This window comes from Sordaria macrospora, chromosome 1, assembly GCF_033870435.1.
Source record: "Sordaria macrospora chromosome 1, complete sequence".
Taxonomy (NCBI): domain Eukaryota; kingdom Fungi; phylum Ascomycota; class Sordariomycetes; order Sordariales; family Sordariaceae; genus Sordaria; species Sordaria macrospora.
In genome coordinates this window covers 2,542,365-2,562,844 of record NC_089371.1, presented here as the reverse complement: position 1 = coordinate 2,562,844, position 20,480 = coordinate 2,542,365, and the positions used below count along the sequence as shown (strand labels likewise).

General features: G+C 53.4%; 5 protein-coding genes and 1 non-coding gene across 6 annotated transcripts; 2 read left to right on the top strand and 4 right to left on the bottom strand.

Annotated features, from left to right (window-relative positions):
• Positions 1 to 218: 218 nt before the first annotated feature.
• SMAC4_05976 (uncharacterized protein) lies at positions 219 to 8,191 on the top strand (the record flags this gene model as incomplete). The annotated part of the gene is made up of 2 exons (XM_003351050.1): positions 219 to 1,576; positions 1,630 to 8,191. The coding sequence occupies 2 exons, from the start codon at positions 219 to 221 to the stop codon at positions 8,189 to 8,191; spliced, it is 7,920 nt and encodes a 2,639-aa protein (XP_003351098.1).
• Positions 8,192 to 10,856: 2,665 nt separating this feature from the next.
• On the bottom strand, positions 10,857 to 11,660 carry SMAC4_05978 (uncharacterized protein; the record flags this gene model as incomplete). The annotated part of the gene is made up of 1 exon (XM_003351052.1): positions 10,857 to 11,660. The coding sequence occupies one exon, from the start codon at positions 11,658 to 11,660 to the stop codon at positions 10,857 to 10,859; it is 804 nt and encodes a 267-aa protein (XP_003351100.1).
• A 1,730-nt stretch (positions 11,661 to 13,390) lies between these two features.
• SMAC4_05979 (uncharacterized protein) lies at positions 13,391 to 15,250 on the top strand. The gene is made up of 4 exons (XM_003351053.2): positions 13,391 to 13,848; positions 13,934 to 13,994; positions 14,080 to 14,689; positions 14,828 to 15,250. Exons 1-4 carry the CDS (start codon positions 13,821 to 13,823, stop codon positions 14,903 to 14,905), a joined length of 777 nt encoding a protein of 258 aa, XP_003351101.1. The 5' UTR covers positions 13,391 to 13,820; the 3' UTR covers positions 14,906 to 15,250.
• A 126-nt stretch (positions 15,251 to 15,376) lies between these two features.
• Positions 15,377 to 15,448, bottom strand: SMAC4_13042. The gene has a single exon. It is a non-coding gene; the product is annotated as a tRNA-Arg (tRNA).
• A 274-nt stretch (positions 15,449 to 15,722) lies between these two features.
• Positions 15,723 to 17,347, bottom strand: SMAC4_12800 (uncharacterized protein; the record flags this gene model as incomplete). Its single annotated transcript, XM_024655317.1, has 3 exons — positions 15,723 to 16,049; positions 16,124 to 17,103; positions 17,275 to 17,347. The coding sequence occupies 3 exons, from the start codon at positions 17,345 to 17,347 to the stop codon at positions 15,723 to 15,725; spliced, it is 1,380 nt and encodes a 459-aa protein (XP_024511218.1).
• A 1,452-nt stretch (positions 17,348 to 18,799) lies between these two features.
• SMAC4_12801 (uncharacterized protein) lies at positions 18,800 to 20,453 on the bottom strand. Its single transcript, XM_066091087.1, has 3 exons — positions 19,833 to 20,453; positions 19,080 to 19,674; positions 18,800 to 19,023 (listed from the first exon to the last, which is right to left on the bottom strand). The coding sequence occupies exons 2-3, from the start codon at positions 19,665 to 19,667 to the stop codon at positions 19,000 to 19,002; spliced, it is 612 nt and encodes a 203-aa protein (XP_065945569.1). The 5' UTR covers positions 19,668 to 19,674; positions 19,833 to 20,453; the 3' UTR covers positions 18,800 to 18,999.
• Between the last annotated feature and the right edge of the window lie 27 nt (positions 20,454 to 20,480).

The window sequence follows — 20,480 nt, the reverse complement described above, 5'->3', positions numbered from 1 at the left end:
CCGCTCTTATCAGCTTATCGTAGTTCCACCCCGGCAGCACCCTGGCCAAAAAATTTCCAGGCTCTCGAGTCTCGCGGGTTGCTGTGCCTTGTCTGTCACTGTCTGTTCTGTTTCGCCTTCATTTGTCATTTTGCTCGCCGCGTGCGAAGCATTCAAACTTCGAACCCACGGTCCGCCTCCTCCCAACCACCGACAACACCACAGGACCGTTGCCCACGATGCCGTCCACCACGTCAGGACGTATCGTCAAATCCTCGAGGGGGGTGAAAAAGACCCCCCATCAAAAGAACCACCGATGGGAGTCTTTCAGCCAAAAGATCTCTAAACTCCATTCGCTCGACCCGCTGCGCAAAGTCCGCCGTCACGACCTCGAAGCCGAAGACCTCAATGCCACCACATCCTACCTGCGCAATGGCCTCGACAAATGGTCCGAACTCAACATCTCCCGCCAATATGTCATGTTCCGGAGACAGGTCACGTCGCTGACCGACTCCCTGGCCCAGATCCTCTACCATGAGGACAGGATTATGGACCTCCTGGTCGAACACACAGAGAAGCACAACAAGGAAACCCTCGAACCGTTGTTGGACCTAATCACCGCCTTCGCCCACGACTTGGGCGTGCGCTTCGAGAAGCACTACCCACGAGCCCTGCGCCTGATCGTCGACCTCGCCAGCAAGGTACACGATGTGGAGGTTATCGAGTGGACCTTCGCCGCCCTGGCCTTCCTTTTCAAATACCTTTCGAGACTCTTAGTCCCCGACTTGCGCCCGACATACGACACAGTTGCCCCCCTGATGGGCAAGGCCAGACAGCCTGGCCACATCGCCAGATTCGCCGCCGAGGCCATGAGCTTCCTGATCAAGAAGGCCGCCGCCCCAAGTCACAAGGCGACGGCGTTGCCCTTGATTGTGCAGCACGTACGGGACGACCTCTACAGCATGGAAGGAACAAAGCAGTACGGTCTTTACAGCCAGGGAATAATGGTCATGTTCGCGGAGGCCATCAAGGGCGCTGGAAACTCGCTACACTCGACAGGACCCGACGTTATCACAGCTTTGGCAAAGGCCGTGCCCGAGGAGGAACTCGATCTTGCATCGGAGAAACCGGCGATCTGGACCGACGTTTGCTGCGGCGTGCTTACTTCCACCATTCACCACTCGACACCCGAGACGTTTGTACCAGTGGAAACGAGAATCTATGAAGATGCGGCGGCTACACAACGACCAATCCTCTTTGTCCAGCTCCTCGGTGTTGCTGCTGGCGTTCGCCAGGGAATACGAATCAACGACTGGGCGCTCCTTGTTAAGACGTTGGGTCAACTACTTACGGCTCTCTCGACATATAAGGACAATGCGGAGTTCATGGTCTCACCACGGTTATGGGAGCGCATAATGGTGAATGCGGCTATCATTTGGGCGCAAGCCCCTATCGATGCTCTCCTTCCCTGTCTAACGGCCTTCAACGCCGCTATGACGAAGGAGCCTCTCATGAGGTGGTATATCCCCTTTTGCTCTTACTTGTCAGACTTGAACCCCGATCGATTTAGGGGACTATTTCAGAAAGATTTCCAAAAGTAAGCTTTTCTTTCTCCCCCTCCTGGGCATGGCTGTTTCTAACATTTTGCAGATTTATTGTAGCACATTGGTCTGATGCCGCCAACGAAGATTTGCTTTGTGTACTAATACCGCACATGATCGAGACGGGTGGTCTTCCTAGCCCCCACGCGAAGGAGGCCTTCCCTCTGCCACAATCATGGCAGGACCAGATTGTGAACAAGTTTGTTCGACTCGAAGATACTCCCTTTCCCGAGAGCGGTGGTTTTGGCAAGGACCGCGAAACTTGGAAGGAAAAGTGTCTGCCGATGTACTCTGGTCTCCTGCGTGTGTTGGAGTCTACCTCCGTACATCCGTCCACGAATGCTCGGATAGCAGAAGTCCTGCTTAAGAAGCTCAAACTCGCTCTCCGGCCGTCTTCATCCCTCCCGACCGATGAGGCCAACTTCATCGTCAGTGATGGGTTCCGTGCCTACCTGAGAATGTGCGCGGCCGCGGGGTCTGTCGATCTCAGCCTTGCGCCGTTACTCAGAGCCGCTGCGCCGAGATTCTGCCGTCTGCCAAAGTTCCTGGAGGCTTTGCTGGATTACGAGCAAGAACTGAACCGCAAGTCTAAGCGCTCACCGGAAGCTAATAACGCTCGGGGAAACAGCCCTCAAGAGGAGGATCCTTTGGTGAAGTCTCTCATCAAGAACCTCGCTTCTACTTCACACGACCTTCGCCTGGTTTCCTTGCGGATTCTCGACGTCCTGGAGACGACACCTGATTCGAACGCGGCTTTGTCGACCATGATTCAAATGGAAGAGCTTCCCTTGAACATGCAGAGCGTCCGAACAGTCGCTGTGCATCTGCGAAAACTCGGCCAAATCTATCATCATATCGAGGAGAGCTCGTGGCTGGTCCAAGCTGTCCCGTCCTTCCTTTTCGGCCTCACAACGGTACAACTCTCGCCCGTCTGGGATGACGCGGTGGAAGCGATGAAGAAGGTTTCGGAGACTAAGCATGGTGAAGAGATCGTTGCCGAGCTGGCCTTTGAGTGGCTTGAGGTGCCGTCCCCTCGCTGGACTGGCCCCTTCAAGCCCCCTATTGATGACAATCGCAAAGCTATGAACGACTTCGAGTGTACGGGTCTTATGAGACTGCAGGAAGCCGCCGAGAAAACCGGCAAGGTCGTCAGCGAATTGTCGCAGAAGATGCTTAGCACCTTCGAAGAGGGACAAAAGGCGGTGGAACTTCGCTCGGATCGCGCCCGCAGCAAGGCTCTCAAGGTGTTTACTGCTCTTCCTGGTTCTGCTGAAAAGCGCTCGAGGAGGATCGTCCCGTACCTTCTCTCCTTCACGGAAGAGGGTGAGACTCCGGCTGCCGAGGAGAACGAGGATCAGCCCTTTTCCGAGGAAGACGGAAGCTGGTCGCTTCAGGACAGGAAGGCCCTCGTGGGCGTCTTCTCCCACTTTGGCAACCCCAAGGTGTTGTGGCAAAGCCAGAAGGTTTACACTGCGCTTCTGAAGCTGCTGGCCAATGGTGACATCGAGCTCCAGAAGATGGCGCTCAAGGCGATCCTGGCGTGGAAGAGTGATGCCATCAAGCCGTATCAGGAACATCTCGAGTATCTCCTTGACGAAGCGCGCTTCAAGAATGAACTCACTGTCCTCTTCCAGGGTGACAACAAGATCCGCCCTGAGCATCGTGCTGAGCTGATGCCCGTGCTCCTTCGCTTACTGTATGGTCGGACCATCTCCAAGAAGGGCGCGGCTAGCGGACGTCACGGTCTTCATAACACGCGTTTGGCCGTCATTAGACAGCTGGATGTCGTTGATATGGGCAAATTCTTGGACATCGCCCTTGGCGAGCTCCGCAGTGTCCGCATCCTGGACGGCGATGTTGTCAAAGAGAGCACCTTTGCCGAGGAGCTCATCCCGGTTCGCAAGCAGGTCGGTCTGCTGAACATGGTTGAGGCAATCATCAATGAGCTCGGCACCGCTGTTGTTCCGTATATGGAAGCGCTCGTCAACGCTGTCTTGTTCTGTTTGATTACCGCCTGCAGAAACCTGGGCGGTGCCTCCGAAGATCCGGAGGAGAAGGAGGCAGAGCCGGTACTGAATGCTTCTCTGTACAAGGTGGTGAGGACCAGTGGTCTCAAGTGTCTCGGCAAGCTGTTTCAGAATGCGCAGACGTTTGACTGGACGGCGTACGAGAACGTGATGGTGAAGGAGATCGTCAGCCCTCGCATCGAGAAGCTCCCGGGCGAGACTACCCAGGGTGTTTCTGGCGTCTGGAGGCTCCTGTCGACTTGGGCCGTTCTGCCCAAGGCTGCCATATTCCTTAACATCGACAAGCGCATCCTTCCCAAGGTCATCGAGAGTCTTGGTGTCGAGAAGGGCAAGGATGAGGTCAAGATCCACGCGCTCGAGATCCTCAAGAGCCTTATCAATCTCGCCCAAGCTCCCGCGGCTGAGTCCGAGTACAATGAGCTCATTAAAGATGAGCTTTTGGTACCGAATGCCAATCTGATGCTCAAGGAGATTGGTGGTCTGCTCCGTGACCAGACCGAGATTGGAAAAGACCTTCTCGGTACTGCCGTCGATACCGTTGTTCTCCTTGCGCCAATTGTTCAGACCTCCTCCGCCAGCGTTCAGGAGATGGTGGATATTGCTACCTACTTGCTCAATCAGCCATCCCGCCGCGTCAGCCCCAAGATCAAGGGTTCCATTCTGCTCATTCTCAAGCAGTTCCTTGTTCTGGAAGACGTTCAGACAAATGCGGAGCTGAAGAAGAGAGTTTACGACACCGTTTCTTCGCTCTTCGGATACTTCAAGGATAAGGAGAACAGAGAGACGCTTGCCCAAGTCTTGCTCGTGTTTGCTTCTACGGAGCCCTGGGCTCAGGAGGTGGCGGATATCTGCCGTGACCTTAACTCGTACAAGGTCAAGAGATTGGACGAGCCGGACTACAACACCCGACTCACTGCCTTCAACAAAATCTCCGGAGACCGCGAGACTCCTTTCACGGTTGACGAGTGGATGCCATTGCTGCATAACCTGTTGTTCTATATCAACCAGGACGAGGAGTTCGGTGTGCTGTCAACCAACTCTGCTGATGGACTGTGCCAGTTCATCAGGGCGGCCGAGGCAGCCTGGGCTGGTCCGCAACAAGATGCTTATCTTGGCATTATGTCCGATATCATCTTGCCTGCCATCTATGCAGGGTCCAGGGAGGCTTCGGAGACTGTCCGCCGTGAGGTCGTGCGTGTCTTCGGATACTTGGTCGCTCACCTCCCCAAATGGGACCAGGTGTCTGACTTGACCTTGTTGGTCCCTGCCTCCGATGAGTCTGACAAGGCGTTCTTCTTCCACGTCATGAGTCCTGCTATCGCCAGACAGCTGCAGGCCCTGAAAATCTTGGAATCGGCTAACGAGAGGAGCCAGTTCCGCTCTAAGCACATCAGCCAGTTCTTCATTCCTCTCCTGGAACACTTCATCTTCGCCAAGGTTGATGGAGGTGATGATCATGGTCTTAGTGGACAGGCTATTACTACCATCGGCGGGTTGACTGCCTCATTGGAGTGGCAGCAGTACCGCGCTATTCTGCGTCGCTTCGTTTCTTACATCGAGTCGAAGCCAGAATGGCAGAAGCGTCTCATCCGTCTGCTTGAGAAGGAGGTCGATGTGTTGCGTACCGCTATTGCGCAGAGGCCCAATCCCGACGCCATGGAGGTTGATGGTGTTGAGCCTCCCAAGCTTCGCAGGCTTGCTTCTACCATCCCTGATCAGGAGAAGCTTAGCGCTGAGATTGTAAACAACTTCTTGCCCACCCCTATCAAGCACCTCCACGAGAAGGACGAGGCCACGGTCAGCACCAGAGTTCCCGTTGGTGTGATCATTGCTAAGCTCGCCACTCTCCTTCCCGAGCCGCTGCTCAACGAGAAGCTGCCCGGTGTGCTCACCGACATTTGCCATATTCTCAGGAGTAAGGCTTGGGATGCTCGTGAGATGGCTCGCGATACTCTTTCCAAGATCGCGGTCATTTTGGGTCCCGAGAGGTTTGAGTTCATCCTCAAGGAACTGCGCGGCGCTCTCATCAGAGGTCACCAGCTTCACGTTCTGTCTTATACCCTTCATTCCATGTTGTTGGCTGTCATCCCGACCTTCAAGCAAGGTGATCTCGACTACTGCCTCTCCACCATCATGGCCGTCATCATGGATGATATCTTTGGTGCTGCCGGTCAAGAGAAGGATGCCGAGGACTATGTCAGCAAGATGAAGGAGGTGAAGAGCAGCAAGAGTCAAGACTCCATGGAGCTGATTGCCAAGACTGCGTCTATTACACGTCTCAGCGATCTTACCATGCCCTTGCAAGCGCTTCTGCTCGAGAAGCTTGATCTGAGGACTGCTCGCAAGATCGATGAGCTTCTTACCCGCATTACCAAGGGTCTCCTGGAGAACCCGGCCGCTGCCTCTCAAGAGATCCTTGTGTTCTGTTACGAGGTCACGCAGGAGGTGTACAAGGCTCAGAAACCCGAGGATGCGCCCAAGATGGATCCCCGCCTGAAGAGATACATTGTCCAGAAGGCCGCCAAGAGGGCCGATGGAGGAATCACCGCCAAGTACACGTTCAAGCTCATCAGATTTGCCATCGATATCCTTCGTGCTGTCCTCAAGAAGCACGATAACCTGCGCACAGCCAGCAATATTGCCGGATTCATGCCTCTGCTCGGTGATGCCGTCTTGTCCACCGAGGAGGAGGTCAAGGTTGCGGCCTTCAAGCTGCTTGTCGTCCTTGTCAAGGTCCCCTTCAAGAATGGCGATTCCACCGCCCTCTACAAGGTGGCTACCAAGGAAGCTATCAAGTCCTTGTCCTTGTCTCCCTCGACCGCGTCGGAGCTTGCACAGGCGGCGTTGAAGCTCATCTCTGTCGTCCTCCGGGACAGGCGTGAGATCCCCATCAAGGAGCCCGCTCTTGACATGCTGCTTAGCAAGTTGAAGGATGACCTGACTGAGCCTCTCTATCGCCACGTCACCTTCAACTTCCTCCGTTCCGTTCTTGACCGTAAGTTGGAGACGGCCTCGGTTTACGACACTCTCGACCACGTCGGCACTGTCATGATCACCAACGACGACAAGGACACCCGTGATCTGGCTCGCGGTGCTTTCTTCCAGTTCCTTCGTGAATATCCCCAGAAGAGGAACAGGTGGGAGAAACAGCTCAAGTTCATCGTGGCCAACCTCAAGTACGAGCGTGAGGGTGGTCGCTTGTCGGTCATGGAGGTCATCAATCTCTTGCTCAAGAAGACGTCTGACGACTTCGTCCAGGAGGTGGCAGCGACATGCTTCATTCCCCTTGTGTTCGTCCTGGCCAACGACGACAGCGAGAAGTGCAGACTTGCTGCCGCCGAGCTGATCAAGGAGACTTTCCGCGTGGCCGACAAGGAGCGTCTGGCCAAGTTCATGACTTTGATGCGCAACTGGGCCGAGCAAGGCGAGAACATGGCGGTTCTCAAGCTCGCCATCCAGGCATTCGGACTCTACTTCGAAGGTCGCGAACCCTCGTCCAAGGATAAGAAGGACGTCAACCTCGTCGTCGACAAGATCACCAAGGTTCTCGGTGACGAAGAGACCGTCCAGTCCAACTGGGAGCTTGTCGATACCAGTCTTAACACCGTGCAGACCCTCGTCGCCCAGCATCCCCAGAAGGTCTTGTCGCCTGCTTCTGACCTCTTGTGGACCGAAGTCCGCGACACTCTTGCTCACGAGAACCCCACCGTGAAGCTCACCGCGACCAAGCTTCTCAGCATGTACCTCGCAGACTTTGCCCAGAACGCCGGCCAGCAAGCGCAAGCGCCTCTCCACGGTTCCCACGGCCGCGAGCTGAGCAAGGAAGAAATCAGCGACCTTGTCCGCCTGGCACTCAACACCTTCAACGTGCCCGAGGTTGACGAGCCGCTGGCTCACGAGGTGGTCCAGATCTTGCTCTTCCTCGGCAGCTACCTCGACGCCAAACACACCGACTCCGACGACGAGGCCGGTGCCGCAGGTGCCGATGAGAAGGAGGAAGAACTCGAAGACGAAGCCGAAGAGGAAGAAGAAGTCGGCATCCTGACAACCAAAAAGAAGAACAAGAACCGAGGTCCCGTAGACATGGGCTACCTCTTCTACAAGCTCGCATCCATCATTCGCAAGGAACGCGCCGCGCGCCCGGAGATGCTCGTGTCCAAGCTGGCCGCCATGGACCTGCTCGAGGCCTTTTGCGAGAGATCCGAGCCGTCGACTCTTCTGGGTTCCGTCAAGACCATCATCCGCCCGCTTCGCAACCTTACGGACCCGTCCATCCCGGGCCCCTTCTCGCTGAACGAGGTGTTCAAGACCCGCTACGAGTTGCTCAAGACCAAGGCCCTTTCGGTCCTGGACGTGCTGCAGCGCAAGCTGGGAAGCTCGGAGTATACCAAGGCGTTGCTGGCTGTTGGTGAGGATATCCGCGAGAGGAGATATGCGAGAAGCAGCAAGAGGAAGATTGAGGCGATTACGGCGCCGGAGAAGTACGGACGGGAGAAGAGGAAGAAGTTTGAGAAGAAGAAGGAGAAGAGGAAGGAGAAGGGCAGGGAGGCGAGGGATGCTAGGCAGGCTTTCCATGCCAGTTAGAGAGAGGGTGATTGATGATGTAGGTGAAAGAAAGATAGGAATACCCGGTGGTTGTGGTACGTTTTTTCTTTTCTGTGGTTGGGCCAAGGTTGGGGAAAAGTCTAGAACGTCATTTAATGGGAGTTTTGAAGCATTTTCCGGTTGGTTATAGAACAATTTTCCTCACTTGAATTTGTGTCACAGTATAAGACTGCATGCTTCTCTACGTGATGACCATAGCTAGAAGGTAGGTCGGTATCATCATTGTCTTGGTGAACCGTACGTGCATCACACGCCATGGTTTAGGCCGCATCCCATATGGCAATTAGGGAAGTTCTATCACTCGTCCAGAAATCAAATCGCAGTCGTGCCTCATGGTTTAGAATTACATGCTAAGCATCATCACTCCCTGCCTGCTTCGTCCGTTCATCCACAAATAGGTATCCCAGAGGTTAGTCCCTCCTTACTCCTCCATCTTGTCTCCGCCCTCTTTCGTTTCCTCTTCCTCCTCAACGTCCTTCGCAGTCATGCGCTCCGCATACTTCTCCGCCTCCTTCCGCAAAGCCTCGGGCACCTCCTGGTGACGACCCTTCGTGGGACCATCCGCCCCGCTGATCCACGTCATCTCGAGCTCGAACTCCTTGTCCTTGTTGTCGTCGTGGGCAACATAAATGATGCGCGCCGCCTCCTTGACCGCCTCCTCGAGCGTCAGGCCCGTCGACTCGCCGTCGCCGCTGAGGTCCAGCTTCTCGAGCTCCGCCTTGGCCGCCTGCCTGCCCTTGCCCGTCGCGGCGCCGTAGTAGCCCCAGTAGAGGCCCGATGGCTCCACCATGTACAGGAACGGACCGCCGTGCTTCTTGCCCTCCACCTTGCCGCCGGCGCCGACGGATGGGCCGCTGCCGACCTCGCCGTCCACGGGCGTCTCGAGCTCGCTGTCGTAGCCGCCGATGATGGCCGTGATGCCGAAGGGTCGCACCGATTGGTACAGCGTGTAGGCTTGCATGTAACCGCCCATGCGGCCGGCCAGGTCTTTTGTCGAGATGGGCGTCTTGTAGTTGTCGCGCCAGCCGCGCGCCTCGTCGCGGGCGCGGTCCACGAAGTGTCTACCGTCAGGGATCATGCCGGAGTATACCTATCGATGACGCGGTTTGTAGTTAGCATTTGTCGATCGAACCATGTTACATGTTATTGGAGGGGCGGGAAGATCAGGCTGTGTGTGTGGTATGTTCGTTGCGATGTGGCGGGGAGAGGGTGGTAAAGCTGGCTGCTGCCCCGCAGACGATCGAAGCTCGCTGATGATGAATCCCCCCCCCCCCCAAAAACAACAGAGGGATAGAAACGGAAATAAAACGTACAATGCCCAAATGCCTGTCGACTGTCGCAATGCGCTTGTTGGCGCCCTGCTTGAGCAGCTTGGATGTGATAACCTTCTCCGCCGCCAACACGATGCCGTCCTTGCAGCGGATGCCGATCGAGGTGCTGCCGTTTTCAACTGCCTTGACGGCATATTCGACTTGGAAGTTGCGGCCATCGGGGGAGAAAATGGAGTTGGCAAGATCGTAGCCTGTTCCTATGGAAGTCTATTTGTGGTTGAAGGCGACTTGGTCAGTTTCGCTTCATTTTGAGAACCATGACGCTTCTGCGCCCGGTTGCGGTTTTGGTTATTTGGAAGATGGATGCCCGCTAAACGAGGGGAGTGCCGGGGGTGGTTGAACAAGACGTACCATTGTGGCTTAAATGTGAAGGTGGTGATATGCGATGCCGATGTTTTGTTGGTGTTTCCAGGTTCAAAAAGACGGAGAGGTTCGCGCTGTACTGGCTCAGGCTAGAAGGTGGGTTGCTCAAGAAATGGGTCGTCGAGATCGGTTTGTTTGGAGAGGTGATGGTGGTGGTGTTGCTGGTAGCTGCTGCTGCTATTGCTTCAGTTCAAGGTGAGCTCCATCAGGCAGCCTGGGAGCTGCGTAGCACTGTTGCCCCGTAGCACCTTCCCTCTGCTGCTCCACTGCCGTGCGGGATGGAAGCTTGGTCGTCTTGAGGCTGAAGTGCTGTGGCGTTTGTAAAGCTTCAGCCATGGAACAGCCAGCCTTGCAATTTTCCAGCCACATCTATTTCATCACCGGCCACATATAATGTCAGGAACACCCCACAGGCCGTCCCAGCAAAGCGGAAACGCCCCCTTTTCGAAGTAAACAAATGATCGTATCACCAATGGACGAACGCTTATACCTTCCTAGATACATCACAGGATGGAAGACGAAGCTCTCACAAGCATCATAGAAAGGATTGGACGCAGAATAAGTCTACCATTAATTTCAACCATTGGGAGATGCATGGTATCATCCCTGGAATCATCTAACTCTGCGCTTCCCAGTCTCTTGAATAGATTCACCTGACTGAATCGGTCTGAGAAGAAGTGTGTAGCAAGTTGAAGCAACATATGTAATCGTGTACATGAAACAAGAAGCCAAACTGAAGAGTCAGATCACCAGTAAGGCCTGGTGAGTTCTGTCTTCCCAAGACTAACACACACACAGACAGTGATACTTCAAAGTCCGCCAACAGCATGGAAATCCCAGCAGAAAAATACATAGTTATACATCCCAAAAGAAAGCAACGCCATGCATAAGTCAAACAGCCTCCCGCGTTCCTCCCATGACACAAATGAACATATAGAATGACTTCCAGCTCACAGCATCTCCTCATCATCCCTGTACGCCATCAATCTTCCGTATTGGTTCTCCATGGCGCTTTGTTGTTGCCTCCAGTCCACCCCCGAGTTGGCATAAACAGGGTCCGAGTGCGCGGGGTTAAAAGTCGGGCCACCGGTGGCAATGGTGAGGGTCTTGGTCCGTTCCACAGATTCAGCAAATGCTCGACGGGCGGACTCTTCATACTCACGGCGAGCCATTTCCTCATAACCCGAGGCCATGTAGGGCTCCATATCATGAACTGAGTCCGCCGCGATCCAACGTCCATCGCCTGCCTGGACCGGGGTCAGGGGAGTTCCATCGAGACTCATGGTCACTTCTTGTTCAGCAACCTGCTGCTGTTGTTGTTGCTGTTGCTCCCATCGGTTCTTGGCCAGGATCTCTTCCTGGTTGACGCTTGTTATGCTCCAGCCCATTGTAGGGTTGTCGCTACGGTTTGTAGGAGGGCAGTTGCGCCAAAGATCAATCAGCCTGTAGCGCTGCGGATCGTCCACTGATTTGAAAAGCTGGAGCTGGGCACGGGACAGGCCTGCTGTGTTGACTTGGTGCTTTCTGAGGACAGCTTCAACTTCAGAAAGTGCTGGCGGCTCCGAAGTCCCTCTGGGGGCAGGCTGTGATGGTTGCGTATCCTGGGTACGAACATGGGCTGAGTGGTTGTAATGCGCCGAGATGTAGACAATCTTCGGTTCTTGGTTCGGGACCTGGACCTGTGTGAGTTGCTGAACAGGCTCCAGGGAGAAGTTTCGAGAAAAGAGATCAGCGAGTTCGTCGTGTGATTGCATCTTGACGAGATTCAAAAAGGAATGCGGAATCGTCTGTGTTATTATTCTGTGATGTCATAAAATATTGTTAGCATGTGACACATGGAAAGTTTGTAAGATGTGACTAGAGGGCTGTGGTAAGAACAGCTTCGTTGCACATTACCTGAGACTCGGATTTGTTCTTTTCCTTGGTAGTCTTGAAGACGCCTGTTGTTGGTTGGTTACACGACCTTTCTGCTGTGCAGTTGGGGCTAAGGAGGTTTGGTGATATCTAGCTAGCTGGTTGAGCAAAGCAAGAAGTGGCAGCAAGAACGAAGAGCTTGTACCGAGCTGTGGAAACGGATGTATGCTTGTACAACTCGTTTGTATTTGGTGTCTACTATTTAAGGCAAAGTGAGGGGTTCTCGACCGACTCTTGATAGCACGAGAGACGGTGACTCGAAGGTGGAGATACAAGCGGTGAAGATACGGTTTCCTCCCGCGGTATGGAGAGGTGAATGGAGATCAGAATGTTCGTGGTCTGGGATGAGCAACTAGAAATGGGAACGTGACTTGTGTTTAGTGCTTTGCCGCAGTTTGTCCAGGTCGTCGAACTTTGTGAACTTTCGAAAGTCTGATGATTGCCGGCGGGCTACTTTGGTGCGGGTAGTTCGAGGTGAAGAGAAATGGAAAAGCAGGATGAGATATAAAACCGGAGATCATGCGAGGACTGGTCCGAGGGAAATAAGACTTCTTATTCTGGCAGGCAGGTTCGAAATATCCTCGTGATGAAGTGTATGATGTGAACGGAAGTGCACGCACATTGGCATGCAAGAGCAAGAAGCGTTGGGAAATAGAGGGGCAAGGCAGGCACACCTGGGTTTGGGACGGCGGCGGGGAGGCGGGGGGAATGAGTGCCAACTAGCGGTATTCGGGCGGCAGATACACCCGGTCAGGGACGCTAGGCTCATGATTGAAGAAGAATCACCCGGCGGCACCACCATAGGAAGACGACGTTTGGACCGACATTGACCATTCAAGAAAGTCGATCATGCTTCGACGGCTCCCCAGGGTGCTATTCCGTGTGATACCAACACCCCAAATACAGCATCGAGAGCCCCCAAATGGTGACCAGATGCAGGTCCTGTCGCCGGTGGTTGCATGGATATTGCCCATCAGGCAGCAAAAACTGCCTCCAGCACTTTGCTGAGACCATCAAGAGCAAACGAGTTTCGAGAACGTGAACTTTGGTGCAATGTTTGGTGGTTGGGTTAGGCAGTCACGCAGTCAGGCTGTTAGCGTCATCACCGCAATCATGCGTCCATCTGAATGAAAGGACGACATGAAACAGCCCGGCCTGGAGCGGCTATCAATCGAGCCCTTCCGCCCAATCACCCGGGAAAGAACTGAGGCATATGATAAATCGGAAAGATACTTCGCTCAGGTAGGGGGAAGAGCAGCCATATTCAGACCTCACATCCTGTCTTCAGGATTGGTACGGAACAGGAATCTTGAGCCATGAATTTCATGAGATTCCACTGAAGTTGATTGACGACTCGGAAGGAAATATGGAATCGAATGTTGATAGCCGAAGTGATGACAGGAAAAGGGTCCAGAACGTGAATAAGACATCCCCGCTGAGGAAATGGCCCACAGGCGGGCTCGGCGGGGTCAGAGCCAGGCTCCATCGGGCTGTAACTGTAACAGGGATCGGCTTGAAGAGCAGCCACGTGCAAGACTGTAAAGTGCTTCTGATTGGGTAACCTCTGTCAAACAAGCCACATTTACCCGCCACGGATGACGTTGATCTTGACACTGCTGGGACCAAGACGCCAGGGACCATCTTCACAGTTCACGGCTGGGAGGCCAGTCATTCCTCCCATCTTCACGTTCAGCACGATTTTATTGTTTTCGGACGAATAAACAGCCGTCGCAAGTGAGGCAGCCCATTGAACAGCTATCCCTTCAGTTTTGAGTCGGTCTCTTTTGAGTTTGCTCCGGAGTATCCCCTCACAGGCCTAGCGGTGTTAGTGTTGGTTATCCACTTTGCTTTTGCCGGTGATCTATCTTATCAAACATCGTCCTCGAAACCAGTCCCTTTTATTTTTCCTATACATCTCCTCCTTTGGGCTGTCCATCATTAGCTTTCATACTTGCACACTTACAAGCAGCTATATCTCGCGTAACCAAGACCTCCTTACGATGCCTACCGCTCGCCCACCCAATTACTGTCAGTAAAAGAGACTTCAGCTTCCTCAACGAGCCAAGTACTCGCGCGGCAAGGCAAGACCTATCGCTAACACGTCCTCTCATAGATGCGATCCTGGGGCTTTCTCCAACAGCCTCGACAAATCAGATTCGCGATGCCTACAAACGGTACGACAACAATTTTCCTTACTCACAACTACATACTACACGAAATGATGATCATCAACTAACAAGTTCATGATAACCATGACAGCGCCGCCCTCAAGACGCACCCAGACCGCGTAGCAGCCGACGCCCCCGACCGCGCCGAGCGCACCCGCAAGTTCCAGCTAGTCAACGACGCCTATTACACCCTCTCCGACCCTCTCCGACGCAGGGAATATGACGAGCAGCGCAAGATCTTCGGTGTCGGCAGCGACTACGTCCCACCATCGTCAGCCTCCTCATCCTGGGGCGGTAGTACCGCAGGCGGCTTCGACAACACCTCCGATCCCTTTGCTGAAGCTGAAGCGGGCGCCGGTGCGGGCGCCGGCTCCAGCCCAGCCGGCCAGGCCTTCTCGTGGGCGTGGAACTTCTTCACCAAGCAGAGACAAAACAGCAACGGTGCGCAACAACAGGACCGCGAGCAAACGCAAAACGAGCAGTTCGCCGATGTCTTCGAGGAGATGCTGCGCGAGGAAGGCATGGCGGAGTCCGACAACAGGCCGAACAACAAGTTCTGGAGCTTGCTGGGCGGACTCAGCGGTGGCGTAATGGGTTTCATCGTCGCGAACGTGCCCGGTCTGTTGGCTGGTGCGGTTGCGGGCAACAGATTGGGCGCTATCAGAGACGCAAAGGGGAAGAGCGTCTATGCCGTATTTCAGGTAAGTGCCCTGGGTGTTGACTTCTTGAGAGAAGAAGATTCGGACGACGACAGCGGTCTCGATTATGAATGATTTGACTTTGATGATTATATCGGACATTACTCTAATTGGTTCTTCCTCTTTTCTTCTCGTTTACAGGAACTCCCTCAAGACGACAAGGCGAGACTTCTTACCCAGTTGGCGGCCAAGGTGTTCAGCCATACTGTCGGAATCTGATCAGCTTCTTTGATCTGAGCTGGGCGTACGGGCTGTTGTTTCTTTCTCGGGTAAATATAAACAGGGATCATGATGGGTAACGACCGGGTTTGTTTGGAGTTTTGGCTGGGCTTGGGGGAAAGTTGATGACTTACGACAGAAATTCGATACTGGGGCGTGGAGACGAGAGAGGGATCAGATACGAATCACAAAACTAGACAATTGGAGAAGGAGGGCGCTTTCTAACTATACCAGGATTCTGTGTAAATGGTTTCACTTTTTTCTAGTAGCTGGGGTGATTCGAATCTTGACGGGTAGCAATGGCATCCCACTCGCAACATATTCCGTTTTCATATTGACGACGATTTTCAAAAAAAAAACCGAATGCCCCGACATGCGTGCAAACTCCCACAAAATACAATGTCAAAGCAACAAAAAGATATTAAAAAAAGGATCGAAAAAGAATGGGCGCTCAAAAGCACCTTTTGATTACGATCCACCCAGGGGTCGAACCTGGAACCTCCTGATTCGTAGTCAGACGCTCTGCCATTGAGCCAGCGGACCATACGCAATTTGTTGAAGTTTTTCTAGGATGCTGTAACCTATAAACCCACTGTGTGGCCCCTGCACCATGAAGAAACCAAATCGCTGACAAAGACCATGACAAACTTGTCAAAAGACTATTCTTGTCCACTACACATATAGACCATAAATAACAATTGTCTATCTTTTTAGTAACCAAAAAACCTCATATGTTTAAATGATAGATATCCTTCTTTTATTTTATTTTCTCTCTCCCCAACTCATCCATTCACACAAATGTTCTCACCCGTCGCGTTCACCTCTTCTTATTCTTGCGCTTTCCAGCCTTGTTACCGCCCTGTTGCTTCTGGCTGCCCGTAGACTTGGCCTGTCCCAGCTCATCTACGCTCTTCTCCAGCAACTCAAAGTCCTCGGCGGAGTCGGTGGTGCTCGGCGTGGCCTTGCCAGGCTCCGAGTCATTGTCATCGTGATCGGAGCCGGCAACTTCCTCGTACTCTTCGTCATTGATGTCGTCAGTATTGCGCTTCTTGGAGAAGAGACGGCCGATGGTGAGGCCGTAGACGAAGAGGGGGAGGCGGACGATGGCGGTGTCGGAGATGGTTGGGCGGTGGAGTTCGTTGGGCTTTTTTTTGGTCAGTTAGTTTGCTGGTGCTTTTCAGTTGTCTTTGTGGGAAGAAATAATGGAGGCGAACTTACGTCAAGCAGATACTCGGCCGTGTTACCCTCCTCGTCGTCCTGCTCGAGGTAGACATCGCCCAACGAATCCACAACAAGGACCTTGCCGTTCTCGGCAACGACCCTCTTCTTGGCGCCAGTTGGTCCGTTACCCTGGGCAGCAGGCTGGGGAGTGGCCGAGCCGGAGGCGGGAGCGGAAGCGGCAGCGGCAGCGGCTTGCTGGCCGCGACGGCCACGGCGGCTGGTGGTCTTCTGGCTGTTGTCCTGCTTGTCCTTCTTGGCGTCGCGCTCCTGCATTCTGCGCATCTTGCGGTTCATGGGGATGATGTTTCCGTCTTCGTCTTCCATCATCTGCGGCTGGGCGGGCGGGGGAGGAGGAGGAGGAGGAGGAGCGGCAACCGGAGCGGCATCGACACCGGGGATGTTGAGGTTCTCGCCCCAAGCGGCATGGCGTGCAAACTTGATGTAACGCTCGACGAACTCGCGCTGGCGCTTCCAGCTCATGTAAAGGGCAAGGTAGTGGGCGGCGCCGCCGGCGAAGAGGAAAACGCCCGCGATCGCGGTGCCCAGGCCGGGCCGGTAGCGGTTGTAGTAGTACTCGGTGCCCTTCCACGTAGGAAAGCCGTTGCTGAGGAAATGGTCGTAGCGATCGCGCATTGGGCCGCGGAGGATGTTGGTGACGATGGACAGGCGGGCCTGGCGCTCCGAGGCGCGCTTGACGGCCGCCTTGACCTCGGCGTTCGTGGGAGGCTTGATCACCTGGGGAATCGGCTTGCCGCCGGTCTGTTGCTGCAGCTTGGCCTTCTCCTTCTGGGCCTTGACGCGCTCAGCTTGGAGCTGCTGCTTGACCTTGTCAGGGTGCAGCTGACGGGCCTTCTTCTTGTAGGCCTTGTTGATGTCATCGAGACTGGCGGACTTGCTGACGCCGAGGAACTCGTAGAAGGTGACGTCGGGCCCCTCATGGGCAATGAGCTCGTCGCGGACTCGGAAGATTTCGCGGTCTGTGTCGTACAAGACTATGTTAGAATTGGAAGTTCCTTTTCTCTTTCTACATCTTCATGTATAGCCATCTGCCATCATAGCCTATCCCAGCTTGTGTCGTGCAGGGATCGTCAACACAATTGTTGGGCCGGGGGACGCTTTCGAAACCGTGGGAAGAGTAGATGACTTGCCTTCCTTAGACCACGCTGCCGTAAGCGGCGTCAATAAGGCCAAAAGGCCGAGGGATAGCGCCGAAAATCTCATGATTGCATTATTGTCTGGTGTTGAACACTCGGCGTTCCTGTCGTGCTCAGGCAAAGGGAGGATGTAAGAAAGTGCCAGCGGCTTGTTTTAAAAGTTTCAGGGGACACCTTTTGCGCGATTGGGTCAATGTAGCCACTGCATCGTATTGGCTTGGCGGGGTTTAAGCAGAAGGCCAGCTGGCATCCAGCAGTTCGCTTTGTCCGCCCTTTAAACTATAGAATCTGTAGGGTTAGGGTCTGAAATGGTTGACCCAAAGGAAGCGAGAGTGTAAAAGACGATGATTTCACTCCTTCAACACTCGGCTGTAGAACCTTCTTTCCAATTGCCTCTATTCAGTTCGAGAATTAATGGCTTGTGGACCTTCTAGTCAGGCCATCGATTTCAGCGTGGTATGTTTGGAGTCATCCTTTGAGTTCAAAGAGACACCACCAATTGTCGAAGATGGTCTCTGACCCGTATCTCAGTCAACCCACGAGCCCGGGATGGCAAGAGGCGGGTTTTCAATCATCCTCCAGAAATCTTCCACGAAGCCGAAGAAAACTTAGTCCTCAGGTTTTGGGCCGTAAGCAACCCGGTAAGGAGAAGCCGGCCCGGATTTTCGCCATCTTCGAAAATGTTGTATCTCTTCAGTCTCATAAACCGCCTCCGGTCGAAACGCACCTTTCCTCGATGGAGTTGTTTGAATGTCTTCATTTCCAGTTTCCCGTAGCTTTCCAAGTCTATACCACCCGACTGCAGATCGTGTAGCCAGTTACTCTCTGGAAATGCTTGCGCTGTTTACTCTGAAATTTGCCATAATAAGAGCATTCACAAGCCTCCAGAAGCACCCAGAAAAGGGCCGAACCCTCGGGCTTAGATGGCTTCCACGCGATATGTTTGTGATTACTAATGGAAGCCAAGTCTCGGACGAGATCCGAATAGAGAGACCATTCCCACTCCAAGTCTCGCCAGCATTCGTCAAGCTTGCGGCACTGGGCCTTTTTGGGGTGATGTGAGTATGGCGATTCCCTCGAAAACATGGCACTGCGTCTGGCAAGATTCCTAAAGGTAAAGAGCCAAGAAGTGCATGCCATTTCAGATCGGTCAGTCCAAACAGACGCGATGAAAGTCCATATCGAAATATACTCCGGTGATGTCCATCCCACTTGTACGGTAACCAGGTCACTTGCTGATATGCCGTGGTGCCCCCACAGGAGCCGCCTGATGACCGTTGGGTGAGTAGAAATCCAATCACTTAGAGGACTGGTGGCAAAGTCCAACCTCCAAGTGATATGCCATGATGGAAGCTCTGGGGCATACATGCTGACATATGTGTCGAAAAGGTCAGCATTCTCTAATACCATTTTCAAATGCTCGTAAACTCCGCCAACCACTTCTCTGTCCCACAGGAGGTCAGAAACAGAAGACGATGGTGAGTGGTAAACTTTGGTCAGTATTTTATGAAAATCATCCGGAAGTTCGCCGTTTAATATCAGATGTTGGTAAGCTTTCTCGCGTTGTTTTGTGTCGTCCCCCCAGTTGGTCCGACGAAATTTGAAGCATGTGGCCCTGCCACCCGTCTCTTCGGTATACTTCAAGTCCTCGCCATCCAATATTTCTGGGTCGACACCCAACTCCACGAGCCATTCGACAGTCTCAAGGCCCTTTCCGGTTCAAAACCGCCTTGTTCGTCCGGCCTGCATATTGGTTATTTGGATGCCAGGCGGAAATGCCATGTTAGATGAGAACTTACATGATGAATCAATGTGTTACCTTTTTCATCCATAGTGTACGGCGTAGCGACCCCTTGAGAGAAGAGTTTCTTAAGGCCGTCGATGTTTCCACATACTGCGCGTTCAAACACAGGCGATGACTTGGGTACCACAGCGTATTGTTTCAGATGGATTTTCCAGCCCGAACATGCAGCGGATACATGCAATTCCCATGCTTTACCCAATAGCCAGGTTGGGAGTTTCAGACGAAGTTGATATTCTGTGTGTGACTTGTCAGCAACCACGAATATCCCGCTAATTGTTCCTATGAGTGATCTACCCCGAGAAGTGGAATAAGTAGTAGCCTGATCTTGCCACTCCGAGTAATAGTACAACACGAGACCTAGGAAGTTCCTCCCATATTTGGTGCGGTACCTTGCACGCTTAGCAACAGTGTTGGAACTGCCCACGCGGGTGTTCTTTTCGATCAATACTTCACTGTACTCGGGGGCTTTTTCCTCCTTGACATCAGGAGTTTGCACCCATGCATTCTCCGGCGTTGTAGTACTAGACGCCAGAGCAAGAGCTTTCGTCACCGAAGTCATGATTAACTCCGGCTGTCGTCTCATAAAGGACCTACACCATATTGAGTCAGAATCAAGGAGCAAGCGCCGTATTCTTTCTCAATCCGAATCATTACCATCTCAGTCTCTGGATGAGTAAGAGGCAAAATGAGGGATGAAAGAGAAAGAGAGGATGGGAACTGGAGAGAAGAAGAAAGAAACACCACTCACGCTATATAGAGCTGATGGGCAAAAGCTAGCAGCTAAACGGTATGCTGCAACCGCATCTCATACTTGGCAAGAGTGTCCTTCTTCAACACCACTGCCACCTTCCCCACCAGACGTTTTCGCTTTCTAGATGATTCAATGTCCACAGACAGATCCCGAACAAGATTCTCCAAGTCTTTGCGTGCCATCTGGCATTGCTGAATAGCCAGAGGGCTTGGATATGGGCGAAGTGTCTGACCAGCGAGACTATCGTATGGGAAATTGCTGTCTCCTGTGGTTTCAATCTCGTTGACGATGTCGCCCACGGCCTTCAGGCGACCCATAATGCATTGGATGGTTTCGGGGACATCCTTGACCTCTTGCCAGAGCCCGTTGAGCTTGATCGCAATTGCTCCAACTGTACCGGCAAGCTGCGCAATCGCGATTCCGCTGGACAACGATGCCTATGACCTCAGCCATGATGAGCAAATATTGTATGAAGGGAGTATATACTCTTAAAAATATTAGCTGCGAAGCTCAAGACTGGCAAGCAACTGAAGAAGACGGGCTCAATTGACAACCTGGAAGAGAAGCGAGGAGGAATAGTTGCACGAGGTGAGGATCGAAGAGTTGCACAATCAATGGAGGTTGGACGGGGTTGGACATCGACTC